At 45.3% G+C, this 16,464-nt stretch overlaps 1 protein-coding gene across 1 annotated transcript in view; it reads right to left on the bottom strand.

The window, feature by feature from the left end:
- Positions 1–3,351: 3,351 nt before the first annotated feature.
- The window catches only part of meis1b (Meis homeobox 1 b), an 82,812-nt gene continuing 69,699 nt past the window's right edge, over positions 3,352–16,464 (bottom strand). The window contains exons 10-13 of the mRNA XM_085799455.1: positions 13,506–13,568; positions 11,654–11,739; positions 10,572–10,669; positions 3,352–5,472 (exon numbers count right to left, since the gene is read on the bottom strand). Coding sequence (XP_085655581.1) covers positions 10,611–10,669; positions 11,654–11,739; positions 13,506–13,568 — 208 coding nt within the window. The 3' untranslated portion in view covers positions 3,352–5,472; positions 10,572–10,610. The remainder of the gene's footprint in view (positions 5,473–10,571; positions 10,670–11,653; positions 11,740–13,505; positions 13,569–16,464) is intronic.

The raw sequence follows: 16,464 nt of genomic DNA, 5'->3' as shown, positions 1-16,464 counted from the left end.
AAGGGCTTAAAGCTGTGCGCTTTAATTCAGAATCTCGTTTTTCAGACTTAATGGAACTAATAACATAACACTTAATCACGTTACTTTCACTCTCCCTCTCTTTCTGTCTCTCCTTTGCATTTCTAATTTTTTATCTGCAGTGGCTTGGGGTTAAACAAATGAAACGAGCTGTTCCCCCCCTCTCCTCCTCCTCCTCCTCCTCTTCCTCCTCTCTCTGTGAAACCTCAGAGGGGAGCAGACCAAACGTTACTTAGCCTGAACGCAGAGAGGCTGCAGATAATGAGAGCCTGGTTGCATTAAATGGACAAACAGCAATCCGGCATCTCCTGACCCCTCGATGCTCCTCTCGGCTCCATTGATCATCCCCCCTTATGAGATAATGCAATTACAAACATCAATAAGGAGCTGCGAGGGGAATCATTATGTGGTGACAGTGATAAATGATGCTGCAGAAAATAGCGGGCTCCTCTCAAACAATCCGTGCGCCCAAGGGGCTTTTGAGGGCCGGGGCCCCGTCGCCAAGGAGACAGATGACATCCAAAATGGCCCCCGCTCAACAGTCCTCCTCTCTTCTTCTCCTTCTTCTTCTCTCTAACAGATTTTTCTGTTTTTCTCTCCCTCCCTCTCCCCCCCCCCCTCCTCCTTTTGTTTCAAAACCAGCTGCCGCTCGACCTTTGAAGGTTTGAGGTTTTTTTTTTTTTTGAGGGGTTTGGAAAGTTTGTCCTGTGAGGCGTTTGGAGGCCGCAGTTTAATTTGTGCTTGTGTCTATATTGATCTCACAAAGCACTTGTCATCCCGGCCACGTGTGTAATTCCTTTATTATACATTTCTATTGGAAATCATGGGAAGTTGATTGGCTGGTTATTGTCTTGTTGTGCGTTCACCTCACATCTTCACTGTCTCCTTCCTGCAGTGGCCGTGAGCAGAGGCATATCTACATAATCTGCACATTTTATGACCAACATTTAACTTTCGGCTCTCAGGAGGAGAGTATAAATGTAAAATAAAAATATCTATGGCTATATCGCTTTTTGTGTTCAGTCACTTTATGAATGAATTTACAGTCTAACTTGTGGTTTTAATTTCATTTCATTTTCTAAAAAAAAGCAAACAAACAATCTAATAAACTCTCAACTGAAACATCCGGTGTAAAAACACCGCTAAAATCGTTTCTACTGACAAAATATCAACATGAATATCTTGGTGAGAAAAGATACATAATGCTGCAAGTGCGCGTATTTCAGCATGAGAGAAAAAAAATACATTGAAATAAAAGCAGTTAGAAGTGAAACACGCTCAGCACAGAGAGAGAGGAGCAGCTTGATTAACAGGCCGCGTCTCAGCAACCGGTGACAAATCGCTGCTTTGAATTAATAAGCTCACACACACGTTATTGCAGCCGAGATTTGTCATGGCTTGTAGGCAAGTGAAGCAGAGAGAGAGAGAGAGCACGAGGCGCACGGTGACTTGTCCAAGTTCCCGCTTCAACCAAGAAAAGACGCATAAATATCTGCGTTGTTGTGGGAGGAAGACAGGCCTGTCCGGGCACCTCCACTGCTCTGGAACACATTTCTGCTCCATTCATTACTCTGACAGTTCACTCCGCGGTCAGTGTGTGTGTGTGTGTGTGTGTGTGTGTGTGTGTGTGTGTGTGTGTGTGTGTGTGTACACAGACCGACCACCGTCATACTTCAAATTACATTTTGTGACTTTCAGCTTTTTTTAAAAAACTGGCACAAGTCAAACTCTATGTGCACTTTTACGCATCAAATCTGTTTCAGACAAAAAAACCAACACGTCAGAAGTTTGAGTTGTTGATCAGCTGTGACTAAAAATGCACCCAAACATGCAACATCACAGTCATGTAAACGTTTCTACATCTGAAAAAACAAAAGACAATTTACACCAGTACTCACAATAAAAACTCCATATTTAAATAAATATATAAATGATAATACATTATTATTATTTCATGGCGTATTAAGACATTTTAAAAACTTTTGAAACGTAAAAAAAACTCGTTAATTCAAGAATTTATTGAATCAAATGTCTGTATCATTCATGGACACAAGTGTTTGGTTTATAACAGTCAAACTTGCTGAAAAGAAAATCAAATGAATAAAAGCAAACAATAATTTTACATGACTCAAAAAACTTTTAAAAGATCATAAAAAAAAATCTGGATTTCCATATTGCATTTCAGACATGTGTAGGCCTTGGTGAGAAAATAGTTTTCATTTGACTTCACTGTTGCAGTGCACTTTTTAAAAGCAACGCACTTTTTCTGTAACTTGGCGTTTACACTTCACTTCCAAACGCGTTTTTTGTGCGGTTACGTCCGTGCGTAAAAAGGAGGGTTTGGTGCTGTGCTGTGCGCCATCTCCAAACGCCCCTTACCCCGGACAGTTACCAGGCCTCCCTAAAGAGGGCAGTCAAGTATGGGCTTTCTCCTCCTGTCTCCACAGCTCCCAGCGGCCACAGGCTCAGGAATTCACATTTCACAGCCTCGGATTTTCCAGCCATGGTGGAGAGGCGAAGCAATTAAAACGTCGCCTGGGTTTTTTAAGAGCGTGTCTTTATTCCTTCTTCTTCTTCTTTTTCTTTAGTGTAAATATCATTCAATTCGGCAAAGGCAGTAAAAACACAATAGTTGCGCGGGGCACAGATAGAGAGGGAGAAGGGGAGAGTATTGATTTATACGCGTATATTGTTATGGATAAAACAGACTCTCTCTTGTTCGCTTGTTTTTGAAAAAAACACAAGACACTGACTTTGGGATTCTGGGCTGCTTCTCCGAAAATGTATCAATTAGACTATAAACTCGCTCCTCGGCTTCTCCTCCTCTCCTCTCGTCTCGCCTCGTCTCGTCAGTCGGCTCAGCCTCTCTGCCTCCTGAAGTGGAGTGTATCCCGGAGACAACATCGGCTGCAGAGCGCTGGGCTTCAAGCGGAGCCCTTTGACTGCGGGCAACAAGGCGTGAGGGAGAACTAATCTTCCCATTTACATGTTTGTAGCAATTTTACCTAAATGAATTTTAATGCTAAATGAAGGATAATTCGCTTTCTGGCCGAGCCCCTCTTTCCTCGCCTCCTCCTCTCCATGTGTGAGAAAATTACTGCATAACGCATGCATTAGCTCCACATTATCCACAGCAGTGGGAGGAAGGTTGACTTAAGTGCATGTTCCTTTAAGTTCAGAAGTGAACCTCCTGTTTTCTTCACTGGGCATTTGTTGACATGTAAACATGTTTGTGCCTAATTTAGCTTCACAACATTGGGTTAAAAATGACTTGGGAAGTAATAAATGTCTTAGGAAGTCATATCTGTAAACAGGAAGATAATGTGAGACTAGTTATGATTCTGTTATTTGAACAAAAAGTATTTATTTACAACACAGATGCACATATATACCCTTCAAAGTAAAAGCATAAGAAACATGACTTGTCTTCAAAGGAATCTTAAAGATGTGCGTTATACATGTTTGAAGCAATGGATAATGGATGCATTGATAACCCACACAAGGATGTATGCACACACACGCACACACACACATACATGTACCCTCTCGCATACATACTGCGCCCCACACACACACGCACACGCACACATTGTGACTTTTACATTCTCTCCTGTCTGTTGATCAGCATTACATCATCTGGTTAAATCAAAGTGGACTGTGGTTTAAATGGTGTTTTCCCATAGCCTCTGCCTCTCCCTGTTATCAGGCCGCATCAAACACTGAGGGGGAGAGAATCCATTGGTCAAGCGAGTGCTCGGCCTTGTGACATAAAACACATCAATAGGACACTAGAATAGACTTTCAGAGGCCCTCAATCATAGACACAGAGAAAAACAGGAAACAACATGTTTGCGGGACACACACTTGTAGTTTCCCATCCACAGTGACTTTTTTTTTTTCTTTTTCAAGATTGTTTGTGAGCTTTGACCGAAGCTCTGTCTCATGTTTGTTAGCCTGTCAGGATGTTAGACCATGTCGACACCTTTACATTAAGTGTCTGTCCTCATTTGAACCAAGTAAAAAAAAAAAATAGATCAAACGAAGAATTGGACAGTGGCAATTGGATTAAAAGCCTTCTACATCCAAAATGTTAGCGTCTCGAAAAACTTGTATTTATCTTGATATCACTGTGTGTGTGGAAGTTAATCCACAGATTCATACTGTAAGAGTTTAAAGTCCCCAAATAGTCAAGAGAATTTTCTATCCCAATAAAGTCATTGCACCAATAGAGGAACATATAATCAACTGATATGACAATATCTTTAAAAATAATCACCAAAATTAAAGTCAGAAGGTGAAGACACAGCAACAGTAATACACTAAGCTTCACCCTGCCAGTATGTGGATGGGCTGTGTACTGTATGTAAAAAAAAAAATTAAAGAAAAGAAAAGAAAAAAAAACAACAGGACGTCTGACTCGCCATCACACTCTCTTTACCATCCAAAAAAAAGGCTTGCGAGAAATGACAGACTGATCGAATTGTCTGTTTATTCACTTTTTTTTCTTTTAAAAATGCATTGTGATTTAATGGAGGGAGGGGGCAGGAGATCAAATTCGATGGAGAGACGGCACACACACATAGTGTGGAAAGAAACCAGAAAAAAAAAAACAGAAAAAAGTTCACATCCTTTTTTTAAAAAATCTATTAGAAACAACATAATATGCAGAACAATACAATAGCATTTACAATACTTAAATTCCCAGTTCTTGTGAGAGTCCAGCGTAATTTTACAACAGTATACAGTATATTTTCTTTCTCCACTCGTTTCCCAAACTAGGGTTTGATATAGTTATACTTTTAATTTCTTTTCTCTTGCTTTCCCTCTTTCCATGTTTCAATCCACTATATTTTTTAAAGGGCACCTCTGTTGCTTTGTTAGTGTCCTGTCAGATACAGACATTGGCTTCTCCTTGGTCCAATTCCATCGTCCCAAAGAGTGGAGTGCTCTTCGCAGGAAGTCTCTTGTGTTCGCCAAAGAGTCTAGAAAATATCACCAAGTGCCACATTTGCCGAAGGTACAGGCGGAGGACCCAGTGTGTCTCTCGTTTGTCATCTGTTCTCGCAATCGCAATCACTTTCATTGGAGGAATCCGTGTAAAACTAGTGGGCAGCAAGGGGGGGCTGGGGGTGGTGGTGGCAAAGTCTAGTGCCCACCAGAGAAGAAGCAGGGAAGGGAAAGGTGGTTGGTTGGGTGGGTTGGGAGCGGGGCGGTCGAATCTGGATCAGGTGAGGTTTGATCTTCTGTGCATCACCATCACTGGATACATAGACATACGTAGGATTGCAGGCAGCCATGGAGGGTTTCCATGTTGCAGATATCAGCCGAATAAAAATGACGTCGGGTCTTGGAAGTTGACAGAGGGGTCACCGTTGGTTGATGTCATCAGGGAGTCCCGTTCCCGTGCTCTGTAGGCCTCTGTGAGACTGGTGATCCCCGGTTTGCCCTGCAGTTCTGAAGACAGAGAAATCAAAAATGGTTAATCAATGATCTAATCATCAGAGAAATTACTCAACTTCAACAACTTCAAACCAACTTATCAGGGATTGTGTGTGTTCCACCTGGCAGCAGTGATATGTAAATGCAGTTGATGTATGAAGCTGAACAAATGAAAAGCTCAACTGTAAGTGCAAAGTCATGCAAATATTTTCAAGCCCTTAGCGCGCCGGCGTTTTGTCTCCAGCGCTGTGGCTGAAAGCGTTTAACTGCAGAAGAAAACTATTGAATGAGTTCGATATCATTAATCATTCATTAAACACGACAATAGACACACACACACACTAGACTTCAGAGAGCAGACTCTCATGTTACAGCTTCGGGCCAGACCATGCTGATAAGACCACAGAGGAGCAATAGCCTATAGTATATGGCAAACACAACATCGTGTTAATCCAGGTCAGAATACAGAGTGTGGCCGGCTCTTCACTAAACACTGTGTGGACGTCTGAGAGACAGAGAAGGCATTGGAAGGGTTTAGCGAGTTAATCCTACACCCTCAGTAATGCTACTTTAACAGTAGGAGAGGACTTAGAGACCAAACACATGATCAAGTTGAAGTGATACCGAGGTCCAGTACTTAACATTTCCTGGATAATCTGTTTAAACGGGCTGCAGGGAAATTTAAAATTAGCCTTTGATTGTTTACAGTCGGCGTTTGACTAAATAAGATTCCTGCATAAGCGAAGCTAAGGTATTTCAGGTTTAACCTACTAAGCTGAGTCAGTTTAACCTAAACTGTCACCAAAACCTCCTCATAGAATGAAAAATGAGGCAAAGAAATCCATCTTCACCCTCTTCTCTCCCTACAGCCCTCTCTTTAAAGCCAACAATAGCCTCCATCCATCTCTGAAGGTGGAAAGTCACCGCTGAGAAACCGCGGCCATTGTTGTCAAAACCAAAGAGGAGAGGTGAGGCTCGCGGCCGCCCGTCACCTGAGAGCGCCCGGGGCCCGTCCACGTGTTCACCGCGCACAAGAGCGCCACTACGGATGACACAAAGGCAGGCAGGGAAAAGGACAAGGTGGTGCAGCGGAGGGAGGACAATAGGGGAGCGAGTGCAAGGACCCTCGGTTTGTTATTCCTCTCATCCATCAGTGTTCACCTGGACTACTGAGGAGAATAGGTGCGACTTGCGTAAGAGAAGGGCGAGCTATTATGTGAGCCGCGCTCGCTTCAATTAGCTTGCTTTCAATGCATGAGTTGGCGGCGGTGACATAGCTTTCTGCACCGGCTGGCATCAAACCTGTGACCTTTTCTATTGTGGGGTCTAACCTGTGGTGCTACAACAAGCTAAGCCATTAGCGATGCTAGCTTAAATGCAGTGCAGAGAAAGCTCATCCTTTAAGCAATAATCAAATATTGCAAGTTTCCGATCACTCAAGTCAATCAAAGAATCTGTTGGAGATAACTAAACTACTAGGCTCTAATAAACGCTATGCGTGCTTGAAAGAGCACACATTGCTAATACGGTTTTCACCTAATAAGCCAATCAATACATTGAGCTGTAGGCCTCCATTCTCAGACCCCAGGGGGGAATCCAGAGGGGCCAAATCAACAGGGACACACATTCACATGGACAATACAAGGGGGCACAAAATCCCCATTGGGATTTTTTCCCAATGTTCGTTAATAGTAAAAGTTCATCCACCAGAAAGAGAAGTTGAGGGTGGGGGGGGGTGGGGATGACGGTGTGGGGGGTAGATGAGTGGGGATGGAGGTGGGGGTGAGGGGAGATCTTGACCCCTCAGCAGAAGGTTAACAAATTTGTGCTTAATGATTGAAGCAATGAATCATGGGACAAAAGGTCTCCAGCCGCGGCTGGCAGCAAAGGGGTTACAGGCAGCGTTCACTCAAGCGTTGTGCCCGACATTTTGGGGAAAAGCTCTGAGCGGAGCGAGAGAGAGAGGGCCGGAGAAAATTCCATACGCTCTGCGCCATAATTAATTCTTCCACCCTGTGATAACTATTGTCCTGAAACTGAAAATTACAGTTTTCGGGGGCCACCCTCGGCTAATTTCGTGGAAGAGGGGAAAGCAGGGGAGAGAGGAAGAAGGGAAAAGGGGGTAAGGGTCATCTGAGAGTCATTTTCGTTGCTATCAAAGGCTCGGCTCGCTTCTGCTTCACTTGCCGGGCTTCATCTCTGCTGACAGGTGTATTGTTTCGCAAGGGGATATAAGCTCTGTAATCATCATTGGGTGGAAAGCATAACGCTCTTCACTAAGCAGGACTAATTGGCTTTAGTTTTAACTAATGTTGCAGTGTGACTGCTAGGCACACCTTCTGTATCAAGGCTCAGCACTCCCCAGCACAATAACCGCTCAATTTAGCCCCGCGGTAACAAAACCTCAACTCTGCTAATGAAAATTGCTTATAAAATATAATGAACCTGTGCTCTCTTAATCAAATAAGATAACCGTTTCCCCCCCCCTCCCGTAATAACCTATTAATTTAATTGGTCATGAAAGAATATAACACATCACTTACATTTAATTGACCTAGAAAGGAAAGTAGCAATTTGACGGCTATGCTAGCAACTAGCATCGGCTAGCTGATGAAGCTGTAAAGAAAACGCTTAGTTGCGAGGAAGAGTAGACATATTTCTGTCACCATCTCTCTCCCAGCTTCTCTCTACTTCTCTCCCTCCTCCTCCTTCTTTCTTCCTCCCTCCCTCTTGTCATTTACTCTTTTCTCTCTAGCCATCTCTTCATCCGCCCCTCCCTCCCAATATCTACCCCACTCTCTCCCTCCCTCCCTCTGTCTTTTTTTTTTCTCTCTCCGCCGTCTACTCGTCTTCTCTGCGCTTTGCCCGTCTCGCAGAGGATTCCTCTGGTGGCCCAATTACGAGATTCAGCAGGCAAATTGAGGCTGTTTAAAGCAAGGTCTGCTGGGAAGGCTAGCAGCTGCTGGAAAGAGGCTGCTTGGACACGGCGAACCAGCCCTCATGTTTACACACTCGCTCGCATAAACACAGACACACACACAGACACACACACACGTCTCATTCTGAAAGCACAGCCGCTCTATTACCATGTCTCCCTGCATTTCAAACCTGAAAGATGCCATTCGATGTGAGATTTTCTGTTTTTGTTTTGGCCGTGGACATTTGTGACGGAAACAAGGGCGACATATTTTCATCATGACACGCACACGCATGCACGCGCGTTCTGTGGAGGGTTAATGGTCTCTATTTTTGTAAACCGAATAAGTCAAATCCATTGGTCACACCTCTGGTGATGGCATATTTAATTTGGATCTAGTCAATTAGGCCCAGCTAAGCTCCATACCCTGCTGGCTACGTCCTCCATTTTGCACTAGTTTGTGTCCCCTCCCTGTGCCAGGAGTAATCCTATTACCATACACACACATGCACATACACACACACACACACACACACACTCACAGTTGTACAGACCCACACATTTGTACGCGTGCACACACCCACACATGGACAGATGCATGTATTCCACATATGGATGTTTGTGTATGGTATAGATGCATCAACGGAGGTATAGACACACACACACACACAGAGACACAGGTGTGCACACATATGGCGTAAAAACACACACACACACAAACACACACTCAAAACAATGATATTTCAGAACGATTGGACCCTGAGCCACTTTATACACTGTGTTCACTGTGACAACACCAAGCCTGTATACATCCAGAATTATGTGGGAGTCTATTTGGCCCTGGGGCGAGAGAGAGGGAGGGAGGGAGGGAGAGAGGGGGGGTGGGGGGGGTGGGGGTTGGTGAGAGAGACAGAGAGAGAGAGAGAGAATTAAAGAGAGACAGAAAAAAGGTGTTTGTGAAAGAGAAAGAGACAGTGAGAGAAACCACAAAAGAGGGAGTGAGAGAGAGAGAGAGAGAGAGCATTAGACAGAGAGAGAAGGTGGGGTGGTGGTGGGGGGGGGGCTCTTCTAGCTGGTTAGTGTGTGTATTAATGTGGCTCATGCATCAACAGCAACCCGGCAGATTTATGACACTTAAGGGGCGCTCACTTCTCTCCCTCTCCTTCTCCTCCTTGCACCAGCGACGACTGCTTACATTTTTGCCAATCAGTCTGTTACCATGGCAACGTCCTACCTGCCCCCCCACCACCACCTTAGTCCCCCCCCACCCCAACCAGCCCTACCCCACCTCACCCCCACCACTGCCTCCTTTCCTTCTCATCACTCCCCCCAGCCCACTTTTTATTTTTATTTTTTGCCCCATTCGCCTTCTCAAACACAAACCAAAAAGAGTGGTTGTTTAATATGAACACGTGTGTGTGCAACAAAACCACAGCTTGATTTTTTTTTTTAAAGATTTTCAATTCACATGTACTGTTGATACACAAAACGCAGTCGTATCACTGATTATCATTTGTGTATCGTATACGAGCAGCGAACACGTGTTCAAACTGTCTGTTTCTTCCTTCTCTCTCTTTTTCTTGTGGCTTTTGTTTTTTTTTTTTATCCTGAAAAACATTCTCTTCTTTCCTGTCCTCCCTGATATGCAGGATGTTTAGTCCTGTAGCTACTGGATATGTGAGAGAGCTGCACACATACACACACACACACACACACACACACACACACACACACACACACACACGCACACACACATTACATACACATAGAGTTACAAGGTTGTGATCAAAGGCTCTTATCACCACACCGAGGGTGGGAGAGTTAGAGAGAGAGAAAAATCAGCCTGGCAAGAACAAGAGGCTGTTTGTAACACAAAAAAACCCATTTAAACACAGAGGGGGGAAAAGTAAGAGTGAATTATTCCTGAATATATCAGAATGGAGAACAGACACTTACAGCACATTATTTTATAGGAGCACACTGGTACAAAACGTCAGAGATTATAGGTGTTTTAAACAAACAGCTAGAAGCTGATCCACACCTGAAGTGTACATGTCCGTGTTGACATGAGTACTGTGCTGTAAACCCGAGTCTAAGACCCCCATTCAAAATGTTGTAGCTGTAGCTGTGTCTCTGCTGATGTGGAAAGTTCAATAAATCTGCACGTGCAAAGCAGTGTGTGTCAGTTTGTACTTACATCCCCCTATGTGTTGCGATTGGCCGGACTGGGGCGGGGCTACATGTAGTGCCACTGACCTTCCATGCCCATGTTCATGCCCATTCCACCCATTGGTCCTGAGAGACAAAGAGGGAGTCAGTTTAAATGTGTGTCTACGTGTGCGACCGAATCTCAGTTTACGGCAGTTACTGCAATCAACTGTGTGCGTGTTTGCACACTGAAAGTGAAAACACTGTGGTAAAAATACCAGAGATGGTCTCACCCTGAGCATAACTTGACAGACAACATAGCAGAGGAGCAAAACTGGCTTAAACCTGGCAGAGCGAGGAGGAGGTGGAGCGGGTGAGGAGGGGTGAAGGGGGGGGGTGAGGAGGGGTGGGTTAAGTAGCCTGGCAGTTTATCCAAACCTGCTGACTTTGAGTGGAGGGTGAGATAGGGTTAGAGACTTGAGAGAATCCCAGAAAACAGGGGATAGAGGAGGAGGAGAGGAGCTTAAGGACAAACTCTGGGATTAGACCTGATGGCGTGAGAGAGAGGGACTGAGGAGTGCGAGGGAGTAGAGGAAGGAGATGGTTGTGTAATGTGATTGACCACACCTGTTCTGGTTTGTGTGTGGAGGGAGTGGGAGGTATCAGTGTGTATGTGTGTGTGTGTGTGTGTGTGTTTGTGTACATTACGTGTGCCTGTGCAGAGTGTATCTTTATCACTGTGTTGAGGGTGCACAAGCTGCACAAGCTTACACTTAAATCACCACACAGTGACCATATAGCTTCCACTAAGTACTCGTGTGTGTGAGAAAAGACAAGGAGCACGCTGCTAGAATCAACCATAATAATGGCAGACGCTGCTGCTGCGTGAAACACACCGACACCTTAGAGGTCTTGTTAGAAGGCGAGAAAGGTGAGCGAGAGAGAGAGAGAGAGGAAAAGATGAAAGCGATGAGACGGGAGTGCAACTACGTGAGGAAGGACTGATGAGGGAGGGAAAGGAGGACAAAGGCGTGAAAATGAGCTCAGGACAGTAAGGAGAAAAAAAAGAAGGAGCAAGACGGGAAGAGAGAGGGAGGAAAGAAAGGGACAGACACGCAGAGAAAGCCTTACCAGGTGGTCTGATTCCCATGTGCTGCTGGCCGTCCATGACGAAGCCCCCCATCGGCTGGCCATCTGGATTGTAGGGAGCTCCTTGACTTACTGTGGATGGAGGAGGAGGAGGAGGAGACAGAGGGAGGGAGGGATAGAGGGATTGGAGGGAGGGGATGGAGTGGTCAATTAGTGCTTTTAATTAAGGCTCAGTGGCCGAAGCAGGATCATCTGTTGGCCGGTGCACGCACAGGGAGCCGCCGTTGTCTCTCAACGCCATTGTGCTCCGTGTCTCTGCAGCCGACTCTGCACTGTAAGCCCCTGGTAGACTTTAATGCGTCTAATGCTCTAATAGGGATCGGACTGAGAGAGTTCAACGCACACTGAGGTGCATTTAAGACACACACAAGGACTTTTGTTTTAAAATGAGATTTGACCCACGTGGATGAAGTTTTGACATGATGACTTTTTTTTTCCCTCTCTAAGGTTGTTAAAATCATCATAATCCACACTGTCTGACAATATGAGACATATTGTCTGTCAGTTTCTTTCAACGCTAATTGATGTTTATACTACAAACCCCAAACTGTGATTTTTAACGGCTGCTCCATCCAATCAAATGGGAGCACTCAAGATCTTTAATTTCATAATTAAAAAACTTCAACTTGATATATTTGGGATCTTTGGTAACTCCAGAATAATTGAAAGTTGTGAGGGTTCAGAACAACTGAGCTACAACTGAGTATAGTTGAGGTTGTATGTGTATTTTATCATCCACAGAAGAAAAATAACATCACTCAAAGAATAAAACATGTATACATTTTCATTCAAACATTCAAACATGGTTGCTTTTTAATAAATAAAAAAGGCACTGAAACTTTTTATGTAGCACAAACTCACACTTGATTATACATGTGATCAAACAAAATGAACTCCAGGCTAAAGCTCTAATTGGTTTCCCTTTGTGACAACACTAAGTTATTCTTGCTGACTGGCCTCAGAATCTGCTCCTACCTAAATGCTTTATCTAATAAATGCTGCCTATAACTGAGCAGCAACGATAAGTGAAACCCGATAGGGTTCCTATTTTTCGCTCGCCTCCATTGTTCTGCTCTCATAGAAATCCACTTACCTTCGATTTAGGCTGTTTGGGGGTCAGTCAAGCAAGAGCAAGAACTCAGCCCCACTGAATGCCTTTGAACTTTACTGCGCCCCTAATGCCACCCTGACCTCTGACCCCTATTACAGGTAATAAAGTTTACGGCAGTCCAAACCAAGCCATGCACCAGGGGGACCGCTCACTCACTCCCCTCGCTCCCTGAAACAGCCACAAATAGGGTCGAGGTGGGGAGTTTAAAGGAGTGAGGGGGGGTGGGGGTGGGGGGAATGGGTAAAAACAGGTCTGGAGCCAAAAAGCCAAACAACGGTCACCCAAAAAAAGAAACGGGTGTAGCTCTCTTTATGTTTTGGTTTGAGCCCAGGGAGGAAGGGTTGAGTGTTTTTTTTCCTTTGCCTGGTTGGCAAAGGGGGGAGGAAGGGGTTAAGAGCAAACTTGACTGGGAACACAGCAAGTTTTGTTTATGGGCTAAGAAAAATAAATCCACTCATCGTTAACTCATTTTCAAATGATTATATTTTATAATTAATAAATAGTTTCTCACCCCAAATGTCACGTCAAAGTTGATTAATGATTGATGTTAATGTTGTAACGTTAATGTAACGAAGGGGACAGCCCCTGGAGGTTTTGGACATTCCAGGATGGGGGAGGGGGGAGAGGGGGTCAGTCCTGTATTTACCAGCTGAGAGGCCTCCGAGTGCATGGAGTGTGGACGGCTTTCGCCTGCGCGACTTGAATACAGTAACTATAGGAGACTTGCCTGCACGGTTTGACTGGTCGATCATGGGCTGGACTATTCTCCTCCTCGCGTTAATGAACCTGGAGAAGATGAAGAGGAGCGGGGAGGGAGGAAGAGGGAGGAAGCAGAGGGGACAGAGACAAAAGAGATCAGGCAAATATTGCTTACTAAGACATAGGAAATCTTGGCACACAGCATGAAAACAAACACATTGCCAAACCAGCCTCTGTCTCTTAGCTAACCATAACAGTGATATGGAGAAATGATTCTCCTCTAAGCAACCCTGAGCCCTCGTAAAGCCGCTGCAGAGCCACAGCGAAAGTCACATCTTAATAACCTTAACAACCGAGGCGGTTGTCTTTCAAAACGCAAGAACTCAACGACTTGTGCAAACTTGCACAGCCTCAGTGTATACACAGTCACATCGACCTAAACACTGGGGTCTTTGTGGGGCGAGGCTTAACCGGGATTTTCTCTCTCTGCCTGTTTGAAACATGTCGACCCATCTCGCTTTGTTGGAGACGTTCCATCTCACGACGAGCTGAGATTGCTGACTGTTTAACACACTTGGCTTCGAGCGCAGCAGTGTGGCAAGTGTTGCTGACAGAAACATGTCACGTTGCCACTGGTGCGAGGCATTGTTTTGGGTGATACTCTGCTAAGACAGGTGACCATGTGTTACTCTGTGACAGCAGGAGCTTTTTTTAGCGTGTGTGTGTGCATGTGTGTGTGTGTGTGAGTTTCCACAGAAGCAGGATTTGGTACATACAGCCTTGGACCAACCCCTTTACCCCATGACCTCCAATAAAAGCACACGGTCAGACCATTTATTGTGCACGCAACCACTAACACACACATACACACACACCATTACTCATATTCAAGTCTGCTGCTCGCTCATTTTCAACAGCACACACACACACACACACACACACACACACACACACACACACTCTTAATCTCCCTCTCCTACCTCCATTCACACACATTCACGCCCTCGCACACACTCGGCCATGCAGGCAGCGCTCTGGCCTTGCTCAGCCTAACCCCTTGTGAAATGACCCTTTGACCTGTAATGACCCCAAGGAGAGAGGGGCTTTTGGGGCTTCTGACTTGATTTATGTGTTCCTGCTGTTGCCCCACCGGACTCTTCTATTTCATCTCTAAAAGGGGAGCATTAGCTAAACTTTAAGGAAACAATAGCCCCCGCTGCACTTCTGAAGCCGGAGAATGGAGCGTTTCAAGGGGGCGAAGGAAAGAAGAGCAGGAGGAAGAGAAACAAAAGGAGACTAGCTGGTGGATCAGTTTGACTCCTAATTAGTGAATGGGAACTCTCTTGTTTTATATCTCTCCAATATTCCCTCTCTAGCTGCTTCGCGGTGTTTCCTTTGCTTTTTTTTTTTTTTTTCCCTGCCTGCTATCTCTCCTGTATCACCTTCTAAAGACAGAGCTGCAGGGAAATGACGGGAGTGTGGGAGACAGATAGCAAAGAGAAAGAGAGAACGATTAGCAGCTTAATTGTTTCCCTGCTTTATTTTTGTATAATTGCTTTGTTATATCTTGTAAGCTGCTCTAGAAAAAAAAATGTTAATTTGTTAAATTGTTAAAAGTGGAGTTTCTCCTTGAGATAAAATGATGAGAGAGGGAGAGAGAAAAAAAACTGACAGTGATCTTGTGAATCTTTGAGCTAAATTTTTTTTGTTCTGTATTTGTTATAATAAAGTGTTGAATTGGAATTTTTCTTTGTGGGGGGAGAGAAGCAGAAAAAGCCAGGGAGGAATGCGAGAATGCACTGACATGGCAGAGCACCATCAAATGAGGGAACGTCTGGAGTTTTATCACCAACACCCCCCCCCCCATCCCTCCCTCTCTCCCTCTCTCCCCCCTCTCTCCCTCCCTTCCTCCCTCCCTCGCTGCCCCTGTTTTGTTGGGGGAGATATGGGAGGAGCAGCGAGGGAGAGAGAGGGCAAGGAGGGTTGAGGAGGCCTGAGCATTCCTTTAGCTCTCCTCTCCTCTCCACTCCTCCTCTCATGGTCCTATATAGAAGGATGAGGTCAACCCGAGGCCAGCGCTGGCTAACTGTTGACCTCTCCCTCTCTTCACCTCCTTCCTCTTGTCTTTTATTGCCGACTCCTCGCCTCTGTTCTTCCCCTCTCTCTCTCTCTCTTTCTGCCTCTTTTGCTTTTCTTTCCTTCCTCTTTATTTCTCTCCTGCCCTCCTTCCTTCGCACTGCACTGATGCAACAAAGGAGGTTGCTTTGGCAATAGGTGTGTGCACGTCTTACCAAGTCAGGGTGTGTTTCTGATACAGCTGAGCTCATCTTCATGTGACCCCCTCCCCAACCAACCCAACCCCATCACATCTCTCAGAATATGGCACCAGCACTTATAAGGATTAAACAGACTATGTATCAGTGAAGTAATAATTCAACCGTCACTGTTACGAGCTGTTATACTACAGAACAACTGCAGTGACTCTCATACCTCCCTCCCTGTCCCCCCTCTCTCTATCTGTTTCCTTCTCCTGCTCGCTCCCTCCTTATCATTCCTTCCCTGTATGGTGGAAAGTGGCGGTCCACCTCCCAGCAATGAACCCACTCTCTAACCCACAAACCCCCAACCCGCCCCGCCTCCTTGCAAAAACTCTCGCCGGTTTCCTGTCCCCTTCGTCCCCATATCTGAGGCCAGATGCACCATGGGGGCTGGAACAAAGGATAAAATGCCTCTCATAATAGCAGCCAGGGGAACGGAGCGATGGAGAGCGGGAGAATGGGAGGGAAGGAGGAGTGAGAGAGAGAGAGAGTGACGGGGGGGAAAAAAAGGCAAAAGGGGCTCTGGTCTGCAAACCAGACACTCTTGCTGTGACCATTAATAAGCTAACAGAGAGGGAGACTGTGAGAGGGGGGAGAGGTTGGGGTGAGGAGGAGAAAGGAGGGGAGGAAACAAGAAAGGGAGAAGACTCGCAGAGATAAAGAGT

The sequence above is a fragment of the Trachurus japonicus genome, chromosome 15, assembly GCF_045865225.1.
Source record: "Trachurus japonicus isolate A0001 chromosome 15, Traja_1.0".
In the NCBI taxonomy this organism is placed as follows: Eukaryota; Metazoa; Chordata; class Actinopteri; order Carangiformes; family Carangidae; genus Trachurus; species Trachurus japonicus.
Note: the sequence above shows the minus strand (reverse complement) of the source record. Positions and strands in the feature narration are given on the sequence as shown.